This window comes from Girardinichthys multiradiatus, chromosome 23, assembly GCF_021462225.1.
Source record: "Girardinichthys multiradiatus isolate DD_20200921_A chromosome 23, DD_fGirMul_XY1, whole genome shotgun sequence".
In the NCBI taxonomy this organism is placed as follows: domain Eukaryota; kingdom Metazoa; phylum Chordata; class Actinopteri; order Cyprinodontiformes; family Goodeidae; genus Girardinichthys; species Girardinichthys multiradiatus.
The window spans coordinates 27,652,386-27,671,163 of record NC_061815.1 but is presented as its reverse complement, the minus strand read 5'-3'; the positions used below and the strand labels follow the sequence as shown (position 1 = coordinate 27,671,163).

Genomic DNA, 18,778 nt, shown 5'->3' with positions numbered 1-18,778 from the left:
ACCACAGTCAGGGGTCTACATGCACAAAAACACTTAAAATTTTAGTTTGTAAAAAAGAAAAAATATATATTCTTTTTGTTCAAAATGATGCACTACTTTGTGTTGTTCTGTCACCTAAAATAATTAAATAGTTCCCATGTCATTTGAAAATGATGTACCAGAAAGAGGAGGGAGGGAAGGAACCCAGTTATACATTTTCATGCTGTAAAGAAACATACATACAGACTCAGTAATTGAAATGAAAACACATGAAGTAAAATGACTTTATTAGTATTCAGCCTGTGGACTGGTCTCATTCACACAAATAACACATCTGAGCTGCACCTCAGCTTCATTCAGCATACAGGATGATTCCCTGGACCTCCAGGTTTTACACCCATCTGACCGATTTCCTCTCCTCACCACAGAGCTCGGGTTGGAGTACAGCTCAGGTGTGTGCCTGCTGCGTGGAGGAGCCTTTAAACCAAATAAAAAGACACTCTGAGCGTCATTAATGTCAGCGTATGTGTGTGTGAAGTGTGTAATTCCCTGTGCTTTAGCAGTGCGATATTGTCTCTTATCACACTCTGCCTCTGGATCGTTGCAGTGTCAGGTTGGGGCGGCTCAAGTCAAGAGGAAGAAGAGAAATGAGGGGAGGAAGGAAGGGGGGGGGGGGGGGGGGGGGGGGGGGGGTTATAGGTATGGGGGAGAAGAGCTGCTTGGCCTCAATCTCAGCCCATTCTCCTCTCAGTGCTGGATGCGTCTGATGGACTGGATCTGAGGGGTCTGGCAGTGAGAGCCCCAGTTCCTCCAGTGCTGGTAGTCTCCACTGTGTCTCTCACACTCCATGATGTATTGCTGGCCCCTGTAGCCAGGGAACTGGTAACACACGAAGCTGTAAGGGGACATGACATTAAAGAGTCAAAGGGATTGACAGAGTGCCACTTTATGCTGAGACGATCTGTGTAGATCATGAAGAGCATTTAGAGTTACAACTTACGCGCCACACTGCACGTGCATGGAGCCAACCTCAGGCATCATCCAGCCCATGCCCTGCAGAGAGGGGTAGTCGTCGCAGATCTCCACGCTGCGGCCCATGAAGTTCTCCCTCTCGAAAATGATCATACGGCTGCTCTGGTGGGACTGAACAAGAACACAAAGGTCGATTTACTCCTTCACGTTCTCAGTTTGGTGAGCAGTTGGACTCTGTGGGACGAGGATCACGAGGATGTACTCACGGCGCAGTAGATGGGGCGGAAAGACATGAGACGCTCCACGTGGTAGGAGATGTTGCCACTGTAAGCATCCCAGTGGGGGTACTCTCCCCTCTCCAGGATGAACTGCTGGCCCTGGAAGTCGTGGTGCTCGAAACCCACCCAGCTTTACACAAAGACACAGAAACAGACCAGTTCACAGACAGACTCCTTGTTGCACTGTTGATAAAGTATATTGCCAGGAATGCACAACATTAGAAAAACATGAAATTGAAGATATCGATTGCGAGTGCCTAGATTTTCCTCACTTCTTTTTATTTTCCATTATCAGTCCCCACTGCTCTCCTTGATCTGGATCACTAAGATCTATGTTAGCTGTGGCCATAAACAGCAATGAAAGTCCATCCGACTGGCCAAATGTGTTATAGTCAAGCAGAGTTTAAATGCATAGCCCCTAAAATATAATAGTCTACCAAATATTGCATCCAAGCAGTCTATTACGATTGTAATTTTGCATACAATGCAGCTGCAATGATGGTTGCGATTCAATATATTGTGCAGCTTTACACATTGGTAATGTTTTGTCTAAATTAACTTCTGCAGTTACTGTCAGTGAAATGGTTTTATCTGAGCCTTGAGAGACTTACGCTCCGCTCTCCACCCTGATGGAGCGGATGTTGTCCAGTCCGCACTCCTGGATATTACAGCATTCAGAGGTGAACTCCAGGCACTTTCCTTGGAAATGCTCCTGCTCGAACACAGTCACCTGAGGAGATGGAGCAAGTTCTCATAGTGTTACATCTCCTTCAAACTGAGCAGAAATTCACAGACCACAGAAAGTTATCTCAAATCTACTTTATGCTTCCTATTTGTGCACAGAGGAGCGAGTGATTACCTTGAAGAAAGGAGCCATGCCCATCCCTGTGTTGACCAAAGGCTGCATCATTGGGGACCTTGTAGTTCTGTACATCTTGACTCCTGATTAAGAACAGGGAAATAATGCAAAACAATATAAGTACGCATAAGCATTTCAATTTTAGATGAACTGTTCTTTGAGTAAAATATGGTGGTGCTCATTTATGAATTTGGAGGTCTGGGAGGTCTGTGATTGCCATAAAAGTGCTTCTGGATTTGCGAGTGAGAGCGACCCTGAGCTGAGTGAGAGCAGAGATTGCCTTACCTAGACTGGCACTTTATTGGAAGAGCTTGGGAGTGATAAGCGCCTACCACCTGCCTCGCGTAGAGCTTTGAGAGAACCTGGCGCTTCAGTTTTATACCGACGGGTCGGTGGGAGGCGCGCTCGCCGATGCGCGCCCGCGTCTCTCTCTGGGTCGTCCTATTGGCGTGGCAGAAGCGGCGAGGCGCGCACCCCGGCGACCCTGCTGCATGTTGTTTTCCAGCTACATCGACCAGCTCAGCAGATCCCATAGTTCTCCCGAGGCTGGAGAACAAAAGGCGCTCCGGCATGTTCGGACCCCGGTCAGCAGTCCAGCGCCCGGCCCGGCACAAAGGGCCGGGATCGGGGAGGGGAATGCAGGGGATTAAGGTGGCATACAGAAAGAGATCTGTTAGGGGTCTGAACTAATGTATAGAAATGTTAAAGAGAAGGTAAAATTCATATTTTCTTATCCACGTGTACAGATCCTACCTTCCGCAGGTGCTGCTGCGCCTTATGGGTGGAGGCGCACAGGTGTAGCAAAATCATTGTGCTTCATAGCACAGTGGTTTCCAAATTTGGGGTCTGGGCCCCACAACTGGACGCTAAATACCAATTAGAGGGCTCTGGGATGATCTCAAGTAAACAACATAAAGCAAAGTTGTTTCTTAATAGAATAGTTTGATCAGAATTTATCAGAACTTCTTAATTTTAAGTATCAGCATATTTTTTGCATCCAATCATTTTATTTTTGTTGAAGCTTGGTTGTGTGAAGCACTTTGATCTAAATACCTATTGTAATGGGCTACATAAAAAAAAGATTGATTTATTAATTGAATAATCATATAAAGAAATAAAATACTATATTGGTTGTTGTTATATCACTTAATAATCAAGCTCCATCATACATCAGAGATCTTATTGTTCCACACGTTTCTAACAGAGCACTTCGCTCTCAGACTAAAAGGCTAAAAAACGTTCCTCTTTGATAAAGCTTTTAGTTAGACTGGCTTAGGTTATCCTCTCCTATTTCTGTAGTGATGCAGCTATAGGCTCAGGCTGCTGGAAGACATACTGAACATATATCCTCGCTCTGTGCCTCCTACTCTTACTTCTCACCAGAAATGCCTGCCCAGGTTACATCTGGCCTGAGATTGCTGTGAAGCTTTGACACCTTCCTGCATTTCTCCTTCTGTAGATGATCCACTTGATCCTGTCTTTCTGTATTAAACCCTGTCTCTCTCCCAGTCAAAGCAGCTGGAGGAGTTTCAACCAACTCTGTTACGTACTCTTTGACATTTTTACATGGCACAGATTTTACTACTGGCTTAGTGCTTGTCTGTCTGTTTAGCTTTGTCTCTCTCCTAGATGAAGTCTCTAAAGGAGATACTGCTGCCATTAACGATTTACTTCTTCTTTAACATAGAAAGTACTCCTGGATCAGTGCTTTTGTGTTTCGTTTTGTTATTTGTGTGCATGTTCTGTTTTCTCAAACCCCCAATCAATCGTGGCAGCTGGCGGCTCACACCAAACCAGGTTCTGCTGGAGGTTTCTTCCTGTCATTTAAAAATGCCAAATAATTTTATTGAGAATTCTTAAATTTTTACCTGCTTATCAACAGGTTAAGCAAAAAATCATGAATAGTAAAACAAAGTACTCTGATTTTTGTGTAAAGGTCATTTTGTATTTGTACCCCTACTTATTATGAAATTAAAACTTAAAGCAAACTACCATGGCTAATAAAAAAATACTGTGTGTTGTACCCCACCCTTTCCATTTCAGTTTCAAAGATGAATTGATCTGTAAAAATCTTGTTCTATAAAATCACAAAAAGTGTCCAGCTGCATTTGCTGGCGGGTGAAATCTGTACCATTCTTGAACTGCATTTAGGGGCCACACAAAATCATTCCAAGGGCCACAAATAGCCCCTGGGTCACACTTTGGACATCGCTGCCACAGGTCCTTTCCAGCATCAACATGAACTGCACACGTTGCTACAGAAAATATCTGTCTGTATTCAACAAGTGATAGCAGAAGAAGAATCTAGAGAAAGTTCATTCCTCTTGTCCAACTAACAATGCAGTTTGATCTTATAATGTCATCTTTTTTCTTGCTGCTTTGACCCACATGCAGAAATACACTCAGGAAAACAGGAAAGGTTTTAACAAGTTTATTAAGAAATATTTTGTTTGCTGGAGAAACAGGAACTCGCCGCTGTATGGAGAAGGGATCAATGGTAAGTGACAGGTAATATTCTGGGTTGTTGATCTTGATATATTTTTGCTTACAGAGGGCGATTTGGAGATCCGCCAGGGGGGAGGAGAAGTGAGATGATGGAAAACTCCGGGAGTGTGTCGGGTAAGTGAAAGGTCCAGGTAATTCTGTTTTACTTGCACTTGAGGTAGAGGTGGCACCAGGTGGATGATCTTGGAGCACGGTGGAGGGTGAGCCAGGTTCGTTCACAGGAAGCCTGAGGAGATTTGAAACCCGAATGCAGCCAACTGAGAAGATAATTTGTGAAGTTCTCTTGCGGAGAGAGAGTCTGGATCTTCTGCATACGCAGACTGGATAAGAAGCTCAGAACTGGAGGTAACCTGGGAAGGAGGACACGAGAAGGTAAGTACTCAGAAAATAATCACAAGGAGACTTGTCTTGGCCAACTAGAGTTACCACTGCAGGTTAACACTCAGGCGCCGGAGTGTTGGCAACGTTGGGTACTTAAGCTCCTCTCCTGATGAGGCTGATGGAGAACATCTGTGGACTCAGCTCCTACCGTGCGTCTGGTGCCATCTAGAGGTTGGATGGGGATAGTAGCATGTAAAACAGGTGAACAGAAAGAAACTCCCAGAACTCCGACAGTACTCCCCCCTCAACGGCCGCCGCCTGGCGGCCCAGAACAAGTGGAAGGAAGGGAGAAGAGGTAGTCAGAGATGAGAGACGGGTTGCAGATAAAAGACCAGGGCACCCAGGTGCGGTCCTCAGGACCATAACCTTCCCAGTCGACGAGATACTGCCAACCGCCACCCCGCCGATGGGAGTCCACAATCCGTCGGACCGCATAGACTGGGTACCCCAATGCATCCTGGTTGGGTGGAGGGGGTTTGGCCGGAGGGCAAGAAGGACTTGTGATGACGGGTTTGATCTGGGAGATGTGGAACGTTGGAAGAATGCGGAGACTCGAAGGAAGCTTCAGGCGGACAGCTGAAGGACTGATAACTGCCTCAATCTCATACGGGCCAATGAACCTGAGGGCAAGTTTCTTGGACATTGATTTAGAGGGATGTCACGTGACGAGAGCCAAACCTTCTGACCAGGGCTGGAACCCTTTTCCTGTTTGCATACCTTTTGTTCTGCTCAGCGGTGCGTTGAAGGGCTTGTGTGGTGGCTGTCCAGATGTGTTTGCATCTACGGATGTGATGATGTACAGAAGTGACTGAGATCTCTTTCTCGTCAGTGGAAAACAATGGTGGTTGGTAGCCCAGAGAAGCTTCGAAAGGGGTGAAACCTGTGGCAGCAGAAGTGTGAGACTTATGAGGGTACTCAACCCATGGCAGGAATTGGCTCCAGTCTGTGAGGTTGGTTGATGTTAAACAATGGAGGATGGATTCCAGCTCTTGATTCATCCTCTCCGTTTGACCATTAGACTGAGTGCGATATCCTGAGGTCAGAGATACTTTAGCTCCCAATGCTAAGCAAAATTGTTTCCAAACCTTAGCTGTGAACTGAGGTCCGCGGTCGGAGAGGATCTCCAGAGGTATACCATCAAGTCTGAAAACATGCTTTACCAGAAGTTGAGCTGTCTGAAGGGCACAGGGTAGTTTTCTGAGGGGAATGAGATGACAGGTCTTAGAGAAACGGTCGATAATAGTGAGTGTGGTGGTCATACCTCTTGAAGTGGGAAGTCCAGTGACAAAGTCGAGGGCTATATGTGACCAGGGCCACTTAGGAACATAAAGGGGTTGCAATAGTCCTGCGGGTGGTTGGTTAGAGGACTTATTTCTAGCACAAATAGTACAGGCTTGTACATACTCTTTGACGTCCCTATGAAGGGAAGGCCACCAAAACCTTCTGGAGATGAGGGCGATGGTTCGACTAGAGCCAGGATGGGCTGAGAACTTGAATGAATGGAACCAGTGGATCAGGCGGGACCGGACAGTTGATGGGACGTAAGTCCGATTTGGGGTCCAGTTCCGGGATCTGGTTCATTTCTGAGGGCCTGGGATACCAAATTCACCACATCCCAACAACACAACTTTGCGGTAGGATGGGAGCAGGCTCCTTGTCAGAGTCGTCCGGGGAGAACTGTCAAGAGAAGGCGTCGGGCTTGATATTCTTGGAACCAGGTCTGTATGAGAGCGAGAGGTTAAAATGTGAAAAGAAAAGGGACCAACGAGACTGGCGAGGGTTAATGTGTTTGGCTGCTTGAAGGTAGGCTAGATTTTTATGATCTGTCCATACCACAACTGGGTGTTCAGCACCCTCCAGCCAGTGACGCCACTCCTCCAGGGCCAGTTTTATTGCCAGGAGTTCTCTGTCTCCCTCATCATAATTTCTCTTGGCTGGATTGAATCTGTGGTAGAAAAAGGCACAAGGGTGAAGTTTGTCATCAGAGTCAGAAACTTGGGATAGCACAGCCCCTGCTCCAATATCAGATGCATCAACTTCTAGTGTGAATTGTTTTGACGGGTTTGGATGAATGAGAATGGGGGCTTGAGAGAAACTGTCCTTGAGCTTATGAAAAGCAGCATCTGCCTTTGGAGTCCACCCAAAAGGGTGTTTTGTGGAAGTCAGAGTGGTTAATGGGGCTGCAGTTTGACTTTAGTTTCTGATGAATCTTCTATAAAAATTGACAAAGCCCAAAAACCATTGAAGCTGTTTACGTGAGTCAGGAGTGGGCCATTCGAGTACAGCATTAATCTTGTCTGGATCTGAACAAACCTGCCCACCCTCTAGGATGAATCCGAGAAGGTAACAGAGGTCTTGTGAAACTCACACTTTTCAGCTTTTACATATAGACGGTTCTCTAGGAGGCATTGAAGGACCAAGCGGACGTGTTGTTGATGCTCTGAGAGGTTTCTTGAGTAAATGAGGATGTCATCTAAATACACAAAAACGAAACGATTGATGAAGTCCCTCAGGACATCATTCACTAGGGCCTGAAATACGGCCGGGCCATTACAGAGGCCGAAAGGCCTAACCAGATACTCAAAATGTCCTAAAGGGGTCTTAAAAGCTGTTTTCCATTCGTCCCCCTGGCGGATTCGAATGAGATGGTAAGCATTACGGAGGTCGAGTTTGGAAAATATGGTTGCATCTTGTACAGGTTCGAATGCGGAAGAGATGAGTGGAAGAGGATATTTGTTCTTGATTGTGATAAGATTTAGTCCCCTGTAGTAAATGCGTTTACGAAGGGATCCATGTCTTTTCCCCACAAAGAAAAACCTCGCCCCTAGTGGAGACGATGAGGGACGAATGATGCCTGCAGCTAGGGACTCAGTGATATATCTTTTGAGGGTCTGTTGTTCAGGGCGTGAAACATTATAGAGTCTACTGGAGGGCAGAAGTGACCCAGAGAGAATGGCGCAGTCATATGGCCTGTGAGGGGGTAAGGACAGAGCCTTAGTTTTACTGAAGACCTGTTTTAGATCCATGTACTCCTCGGGAACTGAAGTTAAGTCAGGATACTCTGCTGTCCCAGGATCAGGTTCTGGTTGTTTGGGTAGAACGGCTGAATGTGAACAGGATGAGAGGCAGTTAGTGGACCAGGAACTTATTTGACAGTTTGACCAATTAAGGAGTGGATTGTGTTTCTGGAGCCAGGGAAAACCTAACACTAGGGGATTCTGAGAAACAGGAAACACGAAGAACGATATCAGTTCACGATGATTTCCAGAGATTATTAATTCTAAAGGCTTGGTCTTGTGTGTGATGTGTTGAAGGTTCTCACTGTTAATGGCAGAAACCAGGTGAGGGATAGGAAGGAGTTCTGTGTCGATCTGAGCCTGCTCCACCAAGCGTTGGTCGATTAAATTTTGCTCACTTCCTGAGTCAATGAGAGCAGATAAATGGAGTGAGTCTTGGGAAAACAAGATGGTAGCTGGTATGGTGAATCTGTTATTGGTAGGGGTAAAATGGTGGTCCGTCAGGTTCTCCTTCACAACTGGTGGACCCTCTCTTTTGGTCACACTGGGCATGAGGCGATGAAGTGTCCATGTGTCCCACAGTATAAACACTGCTTGGATTCCATTCTTCGTTGACGTTCCTCTGGGGAGAGCTGAATCCGACCAATCTGCATGGGTTCTAGAGAAGGTGTAAATGGTTCAGGGCAAGGTGCTGCAGCTGAGCTCAGAGGTGCCTGTGATCTCACCGCAAACCTTTCAAAATGTGACTTTATTCTATCTCTCAATCTATTAACAACTCCAGTAGCTACAGCTATAAATTCATTAAGAGTCTTGGGTTCATCTAACAAAACTAACTCATCCTCCAAAGATTCTTCAAGGGACTGGATAAAAGCGGGTTTAAGAGTGCAGGTATCCCAACCTGAAGCAGCTGCTAGTGTACGAAACTCTATAGAAAACTCTGAAATTGGTTTGTTTCTTTGTTTTAACGCCCACAGATGGCGGGCTGTATTGGTCTGATCTAATTTGGTGTCAAAAATCTGCTTGAATTCACTTATAAAATCATTATAAGTGCAGCCGAAGGGGTTATGGTCGGTAAAGCGAGCCTCAGCCCATCTTAGTGCCTTTCCAGAAAGTCCCAAAATAAAAGAGATTTTAATGTCATCATGGGGAAAAGATTGTGGAGAGCGATTAAACACTAGGGAGCACTGTAGGAGGAAACCTCCACAACTACCATCCTCACCGGAATACTCCTCCGGATTGGGGGAAATGACAACATGGGAATGAGGAAGTTGCTGTGAGACGGCGGACTCAGCGGCGCCCTCTGGTGCAGCGGGGTTTAGACTGTTCAGAGCATGCTGGAGTAAAGAGGACATCTGTTCAATCTGTTGGTTTGTGTGGCGTTGTTGTTCCAGTAGGGATCGAAGTGAGTTTCTTGATATATTTTTGCTTAGAGGGGGTAATTTTGAGATCCGCCAGGGGGGAGGAGAAGTGAGATGATGGAAAACTCCGGGAGAATGTCGGGTAAGTGAAAGGTCCAGGTAAACGGTGGAGGGTGAGCCAGGTTCGTTCACAGTAAGCCTGAGGAGACTTGAAACCCAAATGCAGCCAACTGAGAAGATAATTTGTGAAGTTCTCTTGCGGAGAGAGAGTCTGGATCTTCTGCATACGCAGACTGGATAAGAAGCTCGGAACTGGAGGTAACCCGGGAAGGAGGACACGAGAAGGTAAGTACTCAGAAAATAATCACAAGGAGACTTGTCTTGGCCAGCTAGAGTTACCATTGCAGGTTAACACTCAGGGGCCGGAGTGTTGGCAACGTTGGGTACTTAAGCTCCTCTCCTGATGAGGCTGATGGAGAACACCTGTGGACTCAGCTCCTACCGTGCGTCTGGTGCCATCTAGAGGTTGGATGGGGATAGTAGCAGGTAAAGCAGGTGAACAGAAAGATAATCCCAGAACTCCGACATATAAATGTACTTGGGGGTCTTATGTTTATTTAATATTTGCAATGAATATTCCTTCTCTGTTTGTATTCGTCTGTGCACATGCTTGGGAAAATGAACATATTTTATGACTCTGCCCCGCTGCTCTTTCTTTTTGAGGCGTGCATCACAACTTTGCAAAACATTTTGAATTTACAGAATGAAACACTGCCCCCTATGGATAGCATGTGGAGACCATTAATTAAACATAAGCAGTAGATCTACACAATCACCAGGAAACTGTTATGATTTGGGGTTTTTTGGTTTCAGGTTTTTTCCTTATATGTTTCTCACTGCTCAAGTTTTGAATCATGCTTTTGTTTATTATTTTTCTGGTCATGTTTTAGTCTTGTTCATGTTTTGTCAAGTTTTGTTTGTATATTAAAGTCTCTGTTTTTGCCGCAGCCACGTTTTGTTCTGTCTGTCAATTAAGTTTATACGGTTCACCTGGACCATGTTAATCAGTTTTGTTTTCCACCTGTACCATGCTCCATTTATACACACCTGTTCAGTTAGTCATCGCGAAAACATTTCTCATGCTCATGTCTTGTTCTCTAACCAAGTCTTGTTTTTTTTTATCATGCCATGCCTGTCTTGCCGGCCCGTTTGTTTTGTTCCTGCCTCCTGTTGAGAGTGAGTTTTTGTTATTAAACCTTTTTTCACTTACCATCACGCTGCCTGCTTGTCTGCATTTTGGGGTCCAATATCAAGTAAACCATAATAGAACGTTTCCGCCAACAATGGACCTCGCGGATGAGCATCAGGCTAGCTCCATGGACCTCTTTACTTTCCTGTCTCGGGAGGCGGAGAAGTCACTACACCGTTCTGCAGGGCTGTCAGTGCCGCAGTCGGCTTATGATGGATCCAGGTTGGCGATTCCATTGTCCGGGGACAGGTCCCCTTCGTCGCCGTTCTCCGCATGCTCCCCTGGCTGCGCATTTTGGCCCGGCAGTGAAGCCCTCGCCCTCCTCCCGCCGAAAGAAACGCCGGCGTGGAGTGTCTTCCTGTGGTTCGGCTGGTGAGGAAGTGGTTTCCCAGCCAGCCTACGTGAGGGCTGCGGCAAGTAAGCCCGCATCTTCGTCTGCCACAGCACTGTCTCCCAGGCTCGCTGCACCTCCACCCATGCCGTCTGCGCTCGCTCCAGCCCGGTGTTCTGAGGCAACACCTGACGAGCTGGAGCAGCGCTTGAGGTTCTATGCACGCCAAATAAAGAGCCTCAGGACGACTAGTTTCCTGTATTCCTCTCCTGAGCTGATGGAGAGGATAAGGAAGATAGAGATGGATTATGAAACGGCAGTAAGGTTGTTTTACTGCCATCCTCCTTCACCCACACCAAGCCACATGAGTGCTGCTGCAGAGCAGCCCACATCAGGTCTCCAGAGCGCTGCTGTAGAGCAGCCTGACTCCAGGCCAGACAGACACACCACAGCCTGACATGACGCCTGACCCTAACTCAGCCTCTGCTCACGTCACTGAGGGTCCGGCCGACGCCTCAGCTCCTGCTCACGTCACTGAGGGTCCTGCCGACGCCTCAGCTCCTGCTCACGTCACTGAGGGTCCGGCCAACGCCTCAGCTCCTGCTCACGTCACTGAGGGTCCGGCCGACGCCTCAGCTCCTGGACACGTCGCAGGCCGCCACGGTCTTTACGCTTCTGTCGGCCTCCACGTCTTTGGTGCAGGTCGGGTCGCCCGCCTGAACTCTGTGCCTGCTGGGGACGACCTCCTGGTCGCCCGCCTGAACTCTGTGCCTGCTGGGGACGACCTCCTGGTCGCCCGCCTGAACTCTGTTCTTGTTTCTAGCCCTCCTGCCAAGGCCCCCTCCGCCCACCCTGTTTGGGTTGATTTTGGACTCTTGTGGGTGTCTGGTATCCGCCCTTAAGGGGAGGGTTTTGTTATGATTTGGGGTTTTTTGGTTTCAGGTTTTTTCCTTATATGTTTCTCACTGCTCAAGTTTTGAATCATGCTGTTGTTTATTATTTTTCTGGTCATGTTTTAGTCTTGTTCATGTTTTGTCAAGTTTTGTTTGTATATTAAAGTCTCTGTTTTTGCCGCAGCCACGTTTTGTTCTGTCTGTCAATTAAGTTTATTCGGTTCACCTGGACCATGTTAATCAGTTTTGTTTTCCACCTGTACCATGCTCCATTTATACACACCTGTTCAGTTAGTCATCGCGAAAACATTTATCATGCTCATGTCTTGTTCTCTAACCAAGTCTTGTTTTTTTTTATCATGCCATGCCTGTCTTGCCGGCCCGTTTGTTTTGTTCCTGCCTCCTGTTGAGAGTGAGTTTTTGTTATTAAACCTTTTTTCACTTACCATCATGCTGCCTGCTCGTCTGCATTTTGGGGTCCAATATCAAGTAAACCGTAACAGAAACAACATTGTAAATTTTCATCATCTAAAATGGAGAATTAAATGATGTCAGCTGTACCGGTGTTATAAGAATAGCTGTTCCCAAACTTTTCTGCTGTCGACCCACAAACTTTAGTTGAGTATACAGGTCCTTCTCAAAATATTAGCATATTGTGATAAAGTTCATTATTTTCCATAATGTCATGATGAAAATTTAACATTCATATATTTTAGATTCATTGCACACTAACTGAAATATTTCAGGTCTTTTATTGTCTTAATACGAATGATTGTGGCATACAGCTCATGAAAACCCAAAATTCCTATCTCACAAAATTAGCATGGGAGTTTTAAAGACCTCAGGAATCTTTTGCAGGTGTTTAGAGTTAACTCGTTGATTCAGATGATTAGGTTCATAGCTCGTTTAGAGACCCTTTTAATGATATGCTAATTTTGTGAGATAGGAATTTTGGGTTTTCATGAGCTGTATGCTAAAATCATCCGTATTAAGACAATAAAAGACCTGACATATTTCAGTTAGTGTGCAATGAATCTAAAATATATGAATGTTAAATTTTCATCATGACATTATGGAAAATAATGAACTTTATCGCAATATGCTAATATTTTGAGAAGGACCTGTACAAGTATGTCTTCACCATGAATTAAACTGTGATAACCCAAACAACATAAAAAGAGAATTATTGTTTTTTAAGTGCTGTTTTTTACCTCGTCCCATATTTATAGCATAAATATGCTGTACAATAATCCATTTTGTAATTAGGTTTAATTTCTTTAGAGTGTCTCAGGACCCCACAGTTGTTGATTTTTGACCACAATAGGGGTCTCTACTCCAACTTTGGGAATCACTGTTATAGAAGACAGAAATAAAAATAGCACAGCTGAAATCCTCTGTTTTGGTAAAACCCATTGTTCGCACTGTAGCACAGCAAGCTTTTGCAAAAAGTCAATAAAACCCTATTCACACATAATTACCGTAGGTGTCATTGTCCTGGTGCCACTGATCTTAGAACAGGCAAGTCTATAAAATGGTAAAGCAGCATCACTGTGCTACTCAAACAAGCACTAAAAAAATTTTCTCCTCCCGTTTTTTTTCCTCTACCCACAGACATCCCTGACTTGAGCCAGCTATAGCCTAGTTGGGATATCAGGTCTCTGCCACTGTGACATTTAAGGCAGGTAGCTAAAAAGTACAGGATCCACTGGAGAAGAAGGTCTAGTGATTATTAAAAATAAATTTTGTGTTTTTTCCTGCATCCTCAAACTGAACTTTAAAAATAAATAATTTCCTCTTTTCTTATACATTATGCCCCTCTGTCTTTTCCCTTTAGTTTGGGAGTTTTTGGACACATTTCATTTCCATTATTCAAAGTCAATTACAGTCAAACTAGCAGCATATACTGTCTGGGAAATGCTGATAAAAACGGGAGAATAAACTGTCTAAAATTACAAACAAGATACTTTAAGTCATACCAGCTACATTAAATTTGTCTCCTGTTCCCCTGCTTCTGTCCATCCTCTCTGCCCGTCCCCCTCTGATGATGAGGGGTTTCTTTTGTCACCCTCCTCTGACCTCAGCAGGTTTGTTTTTCTCTGCATAATCCTCCTCCTGTGGGCGCCAGCGTATAAAAACGAGGGGCGCTCTCCGAGCCACACACACTGAGTGAGGCTCGGCACAGGCAGCACACACAAAGACAGGTAAGGTACATTGCACACATCGAAGTCCAGTCCATTTTATTTTATCTTTTTATTACTTGTAATAAAAATGCCATGAACCTCCTTGTTTTTTCATTCAGCAATCATGTCCACTGGAGATAAGGCCAAGACTTCTTCCCAGACTGACGGCAAGGCTGCTCAGAGCAAGAAGTCTGAGATGGGAATGATGTCCTACAAGGTTTGTAACCCTCACTGAACTGAATATGTTCTCACATAAACTAATGATCACATAATGTCTGGGTTTCTGTGTGGTTTTGCTCCCGGCAGATGTACGTGTTTGACCAGGAGAACTTCCAGGGTCGCATGATCGAGATCGTCAATGAGTGCATGAACCTTTGTGAGATGGGCATGGACCGCGTGCGTTCCCTGCGCGTTGAGTGTGGACCGTATGTTTCAGCCAATGTGCAATTTTTCTTCTATGTTTTAGGCGAAATTGTTACATGGGATGTCTCCTAACTTTCTATTTCCTGCAGTTTTGTTGGATTTGAGCAGATGAACTTCTGTGGTGAGATGTACATCCTGGAGAAGGGTGAGTATCCCCGCTGGGACTCCTGGAGCAACTGCCAGAGGAATGACTATCTGCTGTCCTTCAGGCCTGTCAGAATGGTAAAAAAAAATACTTCATTCTGATCTTATTTTGATATTTTTCTTTCTGTTTAGATTTTAAGTCTTGAATTTTCTCAACGTTCTCACCCTCAGGACCCTGAGAAGCACAAGATCTGCCTGTATGAGGTGGGGGAGTTCAAGGGCCGCAAGATGGAGATCATGGATGATGATGTTCCCAGCCTGTTCTCCTATGGCTTCACAGACAGAGTGGGCAGCATCATGGTCAGCTGTGGAACGTGAGTACCAAACTACCGAAGAGGAGATCCAGATAATGAAAATCACTGCTTTTATGACCCATTTCCCCTTCCTGTTCCTTTTCCCAGATGGGTGGGATACCAGTTCCCTGGATACCGCGGCAGCCAGTTCCTGCTGGAGAAGGGCGACTACAGGCACTTCAACGAGTATGGTGCCCGCCACCCCCAGTTCCAGTCCGTGAGGCGTATCCGTGACATGCAGTGGCACCCACACGGCTGCTACACCATGACCAGCAAGTGAGGCTCAGGAAAGGAGAGAAAGAGAAAGAGCGGAAGTGAGGGAGAGGGGCGGAGAAAGAGGGAACGGGGGAGAGATGTCTAAGGTCTTCATCTCAGTGGCTTTAGAGGGTCTGTGACTTAATGGAGTAAAAGGAGAAGGTCTATTTCCCTGATCAGAGATGAGACCTCTGTGGAACGACCAGCTGGACCAGTAAAACCACCAGATCCACCCTCCATCCCTCTCTGTCTCTACTTTTCTCTTTCTCCCCTCTGGGCTGCACTTTGTTTCCCCCCTTTTTCTTCCTTTTTTAAAAACTCTCAGTTCAACCCCCCTCCACAGTCCTCTGAGACACCAAAGAGGAAACTCAGTATCTCTTGCTGTTTTACACACATGATTCTCAGCTCCCCCTGGAGCACCCCCGGCCTCCTCTTGCCCCTGTGCTTTACCAACCCTCTCAGCTGTACAGAATCTTGGCCAAGTTTTCAATAAAAAGAAAAACCTTGATTTCAAAGATTTTGCATCTGTTATTTATTATTAAAAAACATTTTTAAAAAAAACCAGACAATACTTCAGCTAGTGTATACCTCTGTTGACGCTATTATAGACAAGCTGTGTGGGGTTTGAATGATGGTTTGCAGAGTCAGCCTTTAAGCAGAACCTCCCAGTCACACAATGTTCTGTAGAAACAACTGCAGCCTATGGAGAAACAGAGGAAAAAGGCCAGAACAGGACAGTCTCACCCAGCTGCTGCTGTCCATGTGGGATAATGGTGTAGCACCTAATGGAATCACAGGCTTGGGCAGATCACATACAGTTGTTTTCAAGTTGTGCAAAAGTGTCATAAAAAAGTAAAATCTCAAACAGATAATTGCAATGAATGAAAAAAATACATCAAAACCACATCTGACACCCTTTTTAACGTTATTTTTGTAGTTCCAAGCCGCAGTAGTAAAATACTACTTCTACTTCTATTACTATTACTAAAAATTAAATAACACACTAAAGATGAAGGCATAAATGGGCAGAAAGTTGTTTATACATATATTTTAATATGTGGATTTTTCTGTGAAACAGTGCTTTATTTATTGAATTGACACTTTTATATCCGTAGAGGTTATTTTTATCATTTAAAATGAATAAAAAATGAATAAATAAAGTTTGTTAAGTTCTTCCTCATCCAATGCTCATCCTTGTCTTTACAGACCCTGCTTTGTCATGTTAGAACAGGAAGGGACCATCCTGTAACGGTTCCCACAGAGTCAGGAGCACGAAATTGTCTAAATTGAGTTGCTTTCACTGAAACTAAGGGGCTGAGTTCAACACCTGACAAACAGCCTCACACCGTGATCCCCTCTGCACCATGCTTTACCTTTGACACAATGCAGTCAGGAACATGCTCTCCTTGCCACTGTTTGACCCAGACCAGGTTGTTTAATTACCAGAGGGAGGCATGATTCCTCCCTATAAAGAACAATCTCCACTGCTCTGTACTCCAGTGATGGCCTGCTTTACATCATGTGTATAATGCTTTGTAATGCACTTGTTGGTTTAAGGTTTGGCTGAAGGTTTTCAGTCATGAAAATCCATACCGTGAAGCTCTCTGCACATTGTTCTTGAGCTAATCTAAAGTGCATATGAACTTTGGAGGTCTAGAGCTTTCAACTCTGCAGAAGGTTGGTGATCTTGGCATCCAAGGACCCCACTCTGTGATTTTAAGTGGCCTACTACTTGATGGCTGAGTTGCTGTCATTCCCAATCTCTTTTACTTTGCTATGATACCCCAAAAAGTGTATTGTGGAATATTTTGTCACAGTTTGAGTCTGCTCTGTATTTTCACAACATGCAATGAATGCATCCTTCCTCTCACCTCATTCTGCTAATTACCTGTACCTGCCTCCATTTTTCTCAGTCCTTCTGCCTGTGGATTTAACCAAATGTTCTGTCTTCTGATTGTGCCCCTGCCTGCTCCTCCTTGGACTTGTTGGTTTTCTTTCTGCCCTTCTGGTTCTGGACTTTGGACTGTTTACGCAAACTGATTTTTGGAAGTTTGGATATTGGACATGACCTGGATTTTTGGGGAATCTTCTTGGTGAGCAGCTGAGTACTGCGGTAGCAACCATTAAGAAACTTCCTGCCTCCATACCTCCTGCTGGTAACCATTACACTATTAGTGTTTTTGAGATTCACCATTTTTACATTGGACCTCATCTGTCTGTGTTTCCTGATGTTGCTGGTCCAGCTCAACCTCCTCTTAAACCTTTTAAACCCTCGTGCTGTGTCCCCTCTGGGTTCTTTAGAGAGATATTACATATTTAGTAGTGATATTTTATGGTTAGACTTACAGCACAGGTGGCATCCCATCATGGTGCCACTGAGCTCTTGAGAGTGACCAACTCTTGCACAAATGTTTGTAGCAGTCTGCATGCCTCTGTACTGGGTTTTGTGTGACCATGGAAGTGATTGCAACACCTGAATTAAATGCTTTGAGTTGGGTGAGTTAATAGTTTTGGAATATGGTATATTTCCTCATAAAATTTGTTTGTCGTACTGGTCGTCTTCCATTTCATACGGGACCAGGTCGCGGAGACCGCAGACTCAGTAGAGACACCCAGACTTTCCTCTCCCCAGACCCCTCCTCCACGTTCTCCGGGGGGAACCCAAGGTGTTCCTAGGCCAGCAGAAAGACATAGTCCCTCCAGCGTGTCCTGGTCCTCCTCCCAGTGGGACGTGCCTGGAGCACCTCCGGGGAGGCATCCGGTATAAATGCCCAAGCCACCTTAACTGGCTCCTCTCGATATGGAGGAGCAGCGGCTCTACTCTGAGCCTCTCCCGGATGGCCGAGTAAGATAGAGGCGTAGGCCTTACCCGGGAGGCTGAGGAGTGTGATCCCCTATTGTTGGAAGGCACCCTCAGTGCTCAGTCACCACCCCAGTCTGCCAGTCCAGAGGCACTGTCCCTGACCGCACGCAATGTTGAAGAGGCGTGTCAACCATGACAGCCCTGCAACACCAGAGACTTGAGGTACTCAGGGCAGATCTCATCCACCCCCGATGCCCTGCCACCGTGGAGGTTTTTAACCACCTCAGTGACTTCAGCCTGGGTGATGAGAGTCCAACCCCAAGTCCCGAGCCTCTGCTTCCACCAGGGAATGCGTGATGGCAGGATTGAGGAGATCCTCGAAGTACACCCTTTAACCCAAAGCACTCCTGGAGGTGGGAGTTGAATACATCCCTGGCGGAGGGCTACGCCAGACGTTCCCAGCAGACCCTCACCATACTCTTGGGCCTGCCAAGTCTGTCCGGCTTTCTCCACTTCCAGCGGATCCAACTCTCCGCCAGGTGGTGATCAGTGGACAGCTCAGCCCCTCTCTTCACCCAAGTGTCCAAAACAGTCTTAGTTATTTTTCTTTATTTGTTTTCTTTATTTTCTTGTCTTTCTGTGATGGGGCAGAATTTGAAAGCTTTGTGTTTTATATCTTCCTCTAAAAAGAGTAGGTAAATTACAGTGTGTTCAAACACAAAGAAAAACAGTTTTAGTCAATCCACAAATGCAAAATGAACACAGTTTGAACCATTGTTTTATCGCAACCAGGTGTGTGGCAATAAACACAATGTACTTTATAATGCTTCTGTTCCAATGAGTCACTATAAACAGAAA

At 45.5% G+C, this 18,778-nt stretch overlaps 2 protein-coding genes across 2 annotated transcripts; one reads left to right on the top strand and one right to left on the bottom strand.

The window, feature by feature from the left end:
• Positions 1 to 249: 249 nt before the first annotated feature.
• On the bottom strand, positions 250 to 2,451 carry cryba1l1 (crystallin, beta A1, like 1). Its single transcript, XM_047354187.1, has 6 exons — positions 2,374 to 2,451; positions 2,089 to 2,171; positions 1,841 to 1,959; positions 1,218 to 1,359; positions 980 to 1,122; positions 250 to 874 (listed from the first exon to the last, which is right to left on the bottom strand). Exons 2-6 carry the CDS (start codon positions 2,161 to 2,163, stop codon positions 727 to 729), a joined length of 627 nt encoding a protein of 208 aa, XP_047210143.1. The 5' UTR covers positions 2,164 to 2,171; positions 2,374 to 2,451; the 3' UTR covers positions 250 to 726.
• Positions 2,452 to 13,961: 11,510 nt separating this feature from the next.
• Positions 13,962 to 15,632, top strand: crybb1l1 (crystallin, beta B1, like 1). Its single transcript, XM_047354186.1, has 6 exons — positions 13,962 to 14,023; positions 14,122 to 14,219; positions 14,309 to 14,427; positions 14,515 to 14,647; positions 14,741 to 14,883; positions 14,971 to 15,632. The coding sequence occupies exons 2-6, from the start codon at positions 14,127 to 14,129 to the stop codon at positions 15,140 to 15,142; spliced, it is 660 nt and encodes a 219-aa protein (XP_047210142.1). The 5' UTR covers positions 13,962 to 14,023; positions 14,122 to 14,126; the 3' UTR covers positions 15,143 to 15,632.
• Positions 15,633 to 18,778: the final 3,146 nt, after the last annotated feature.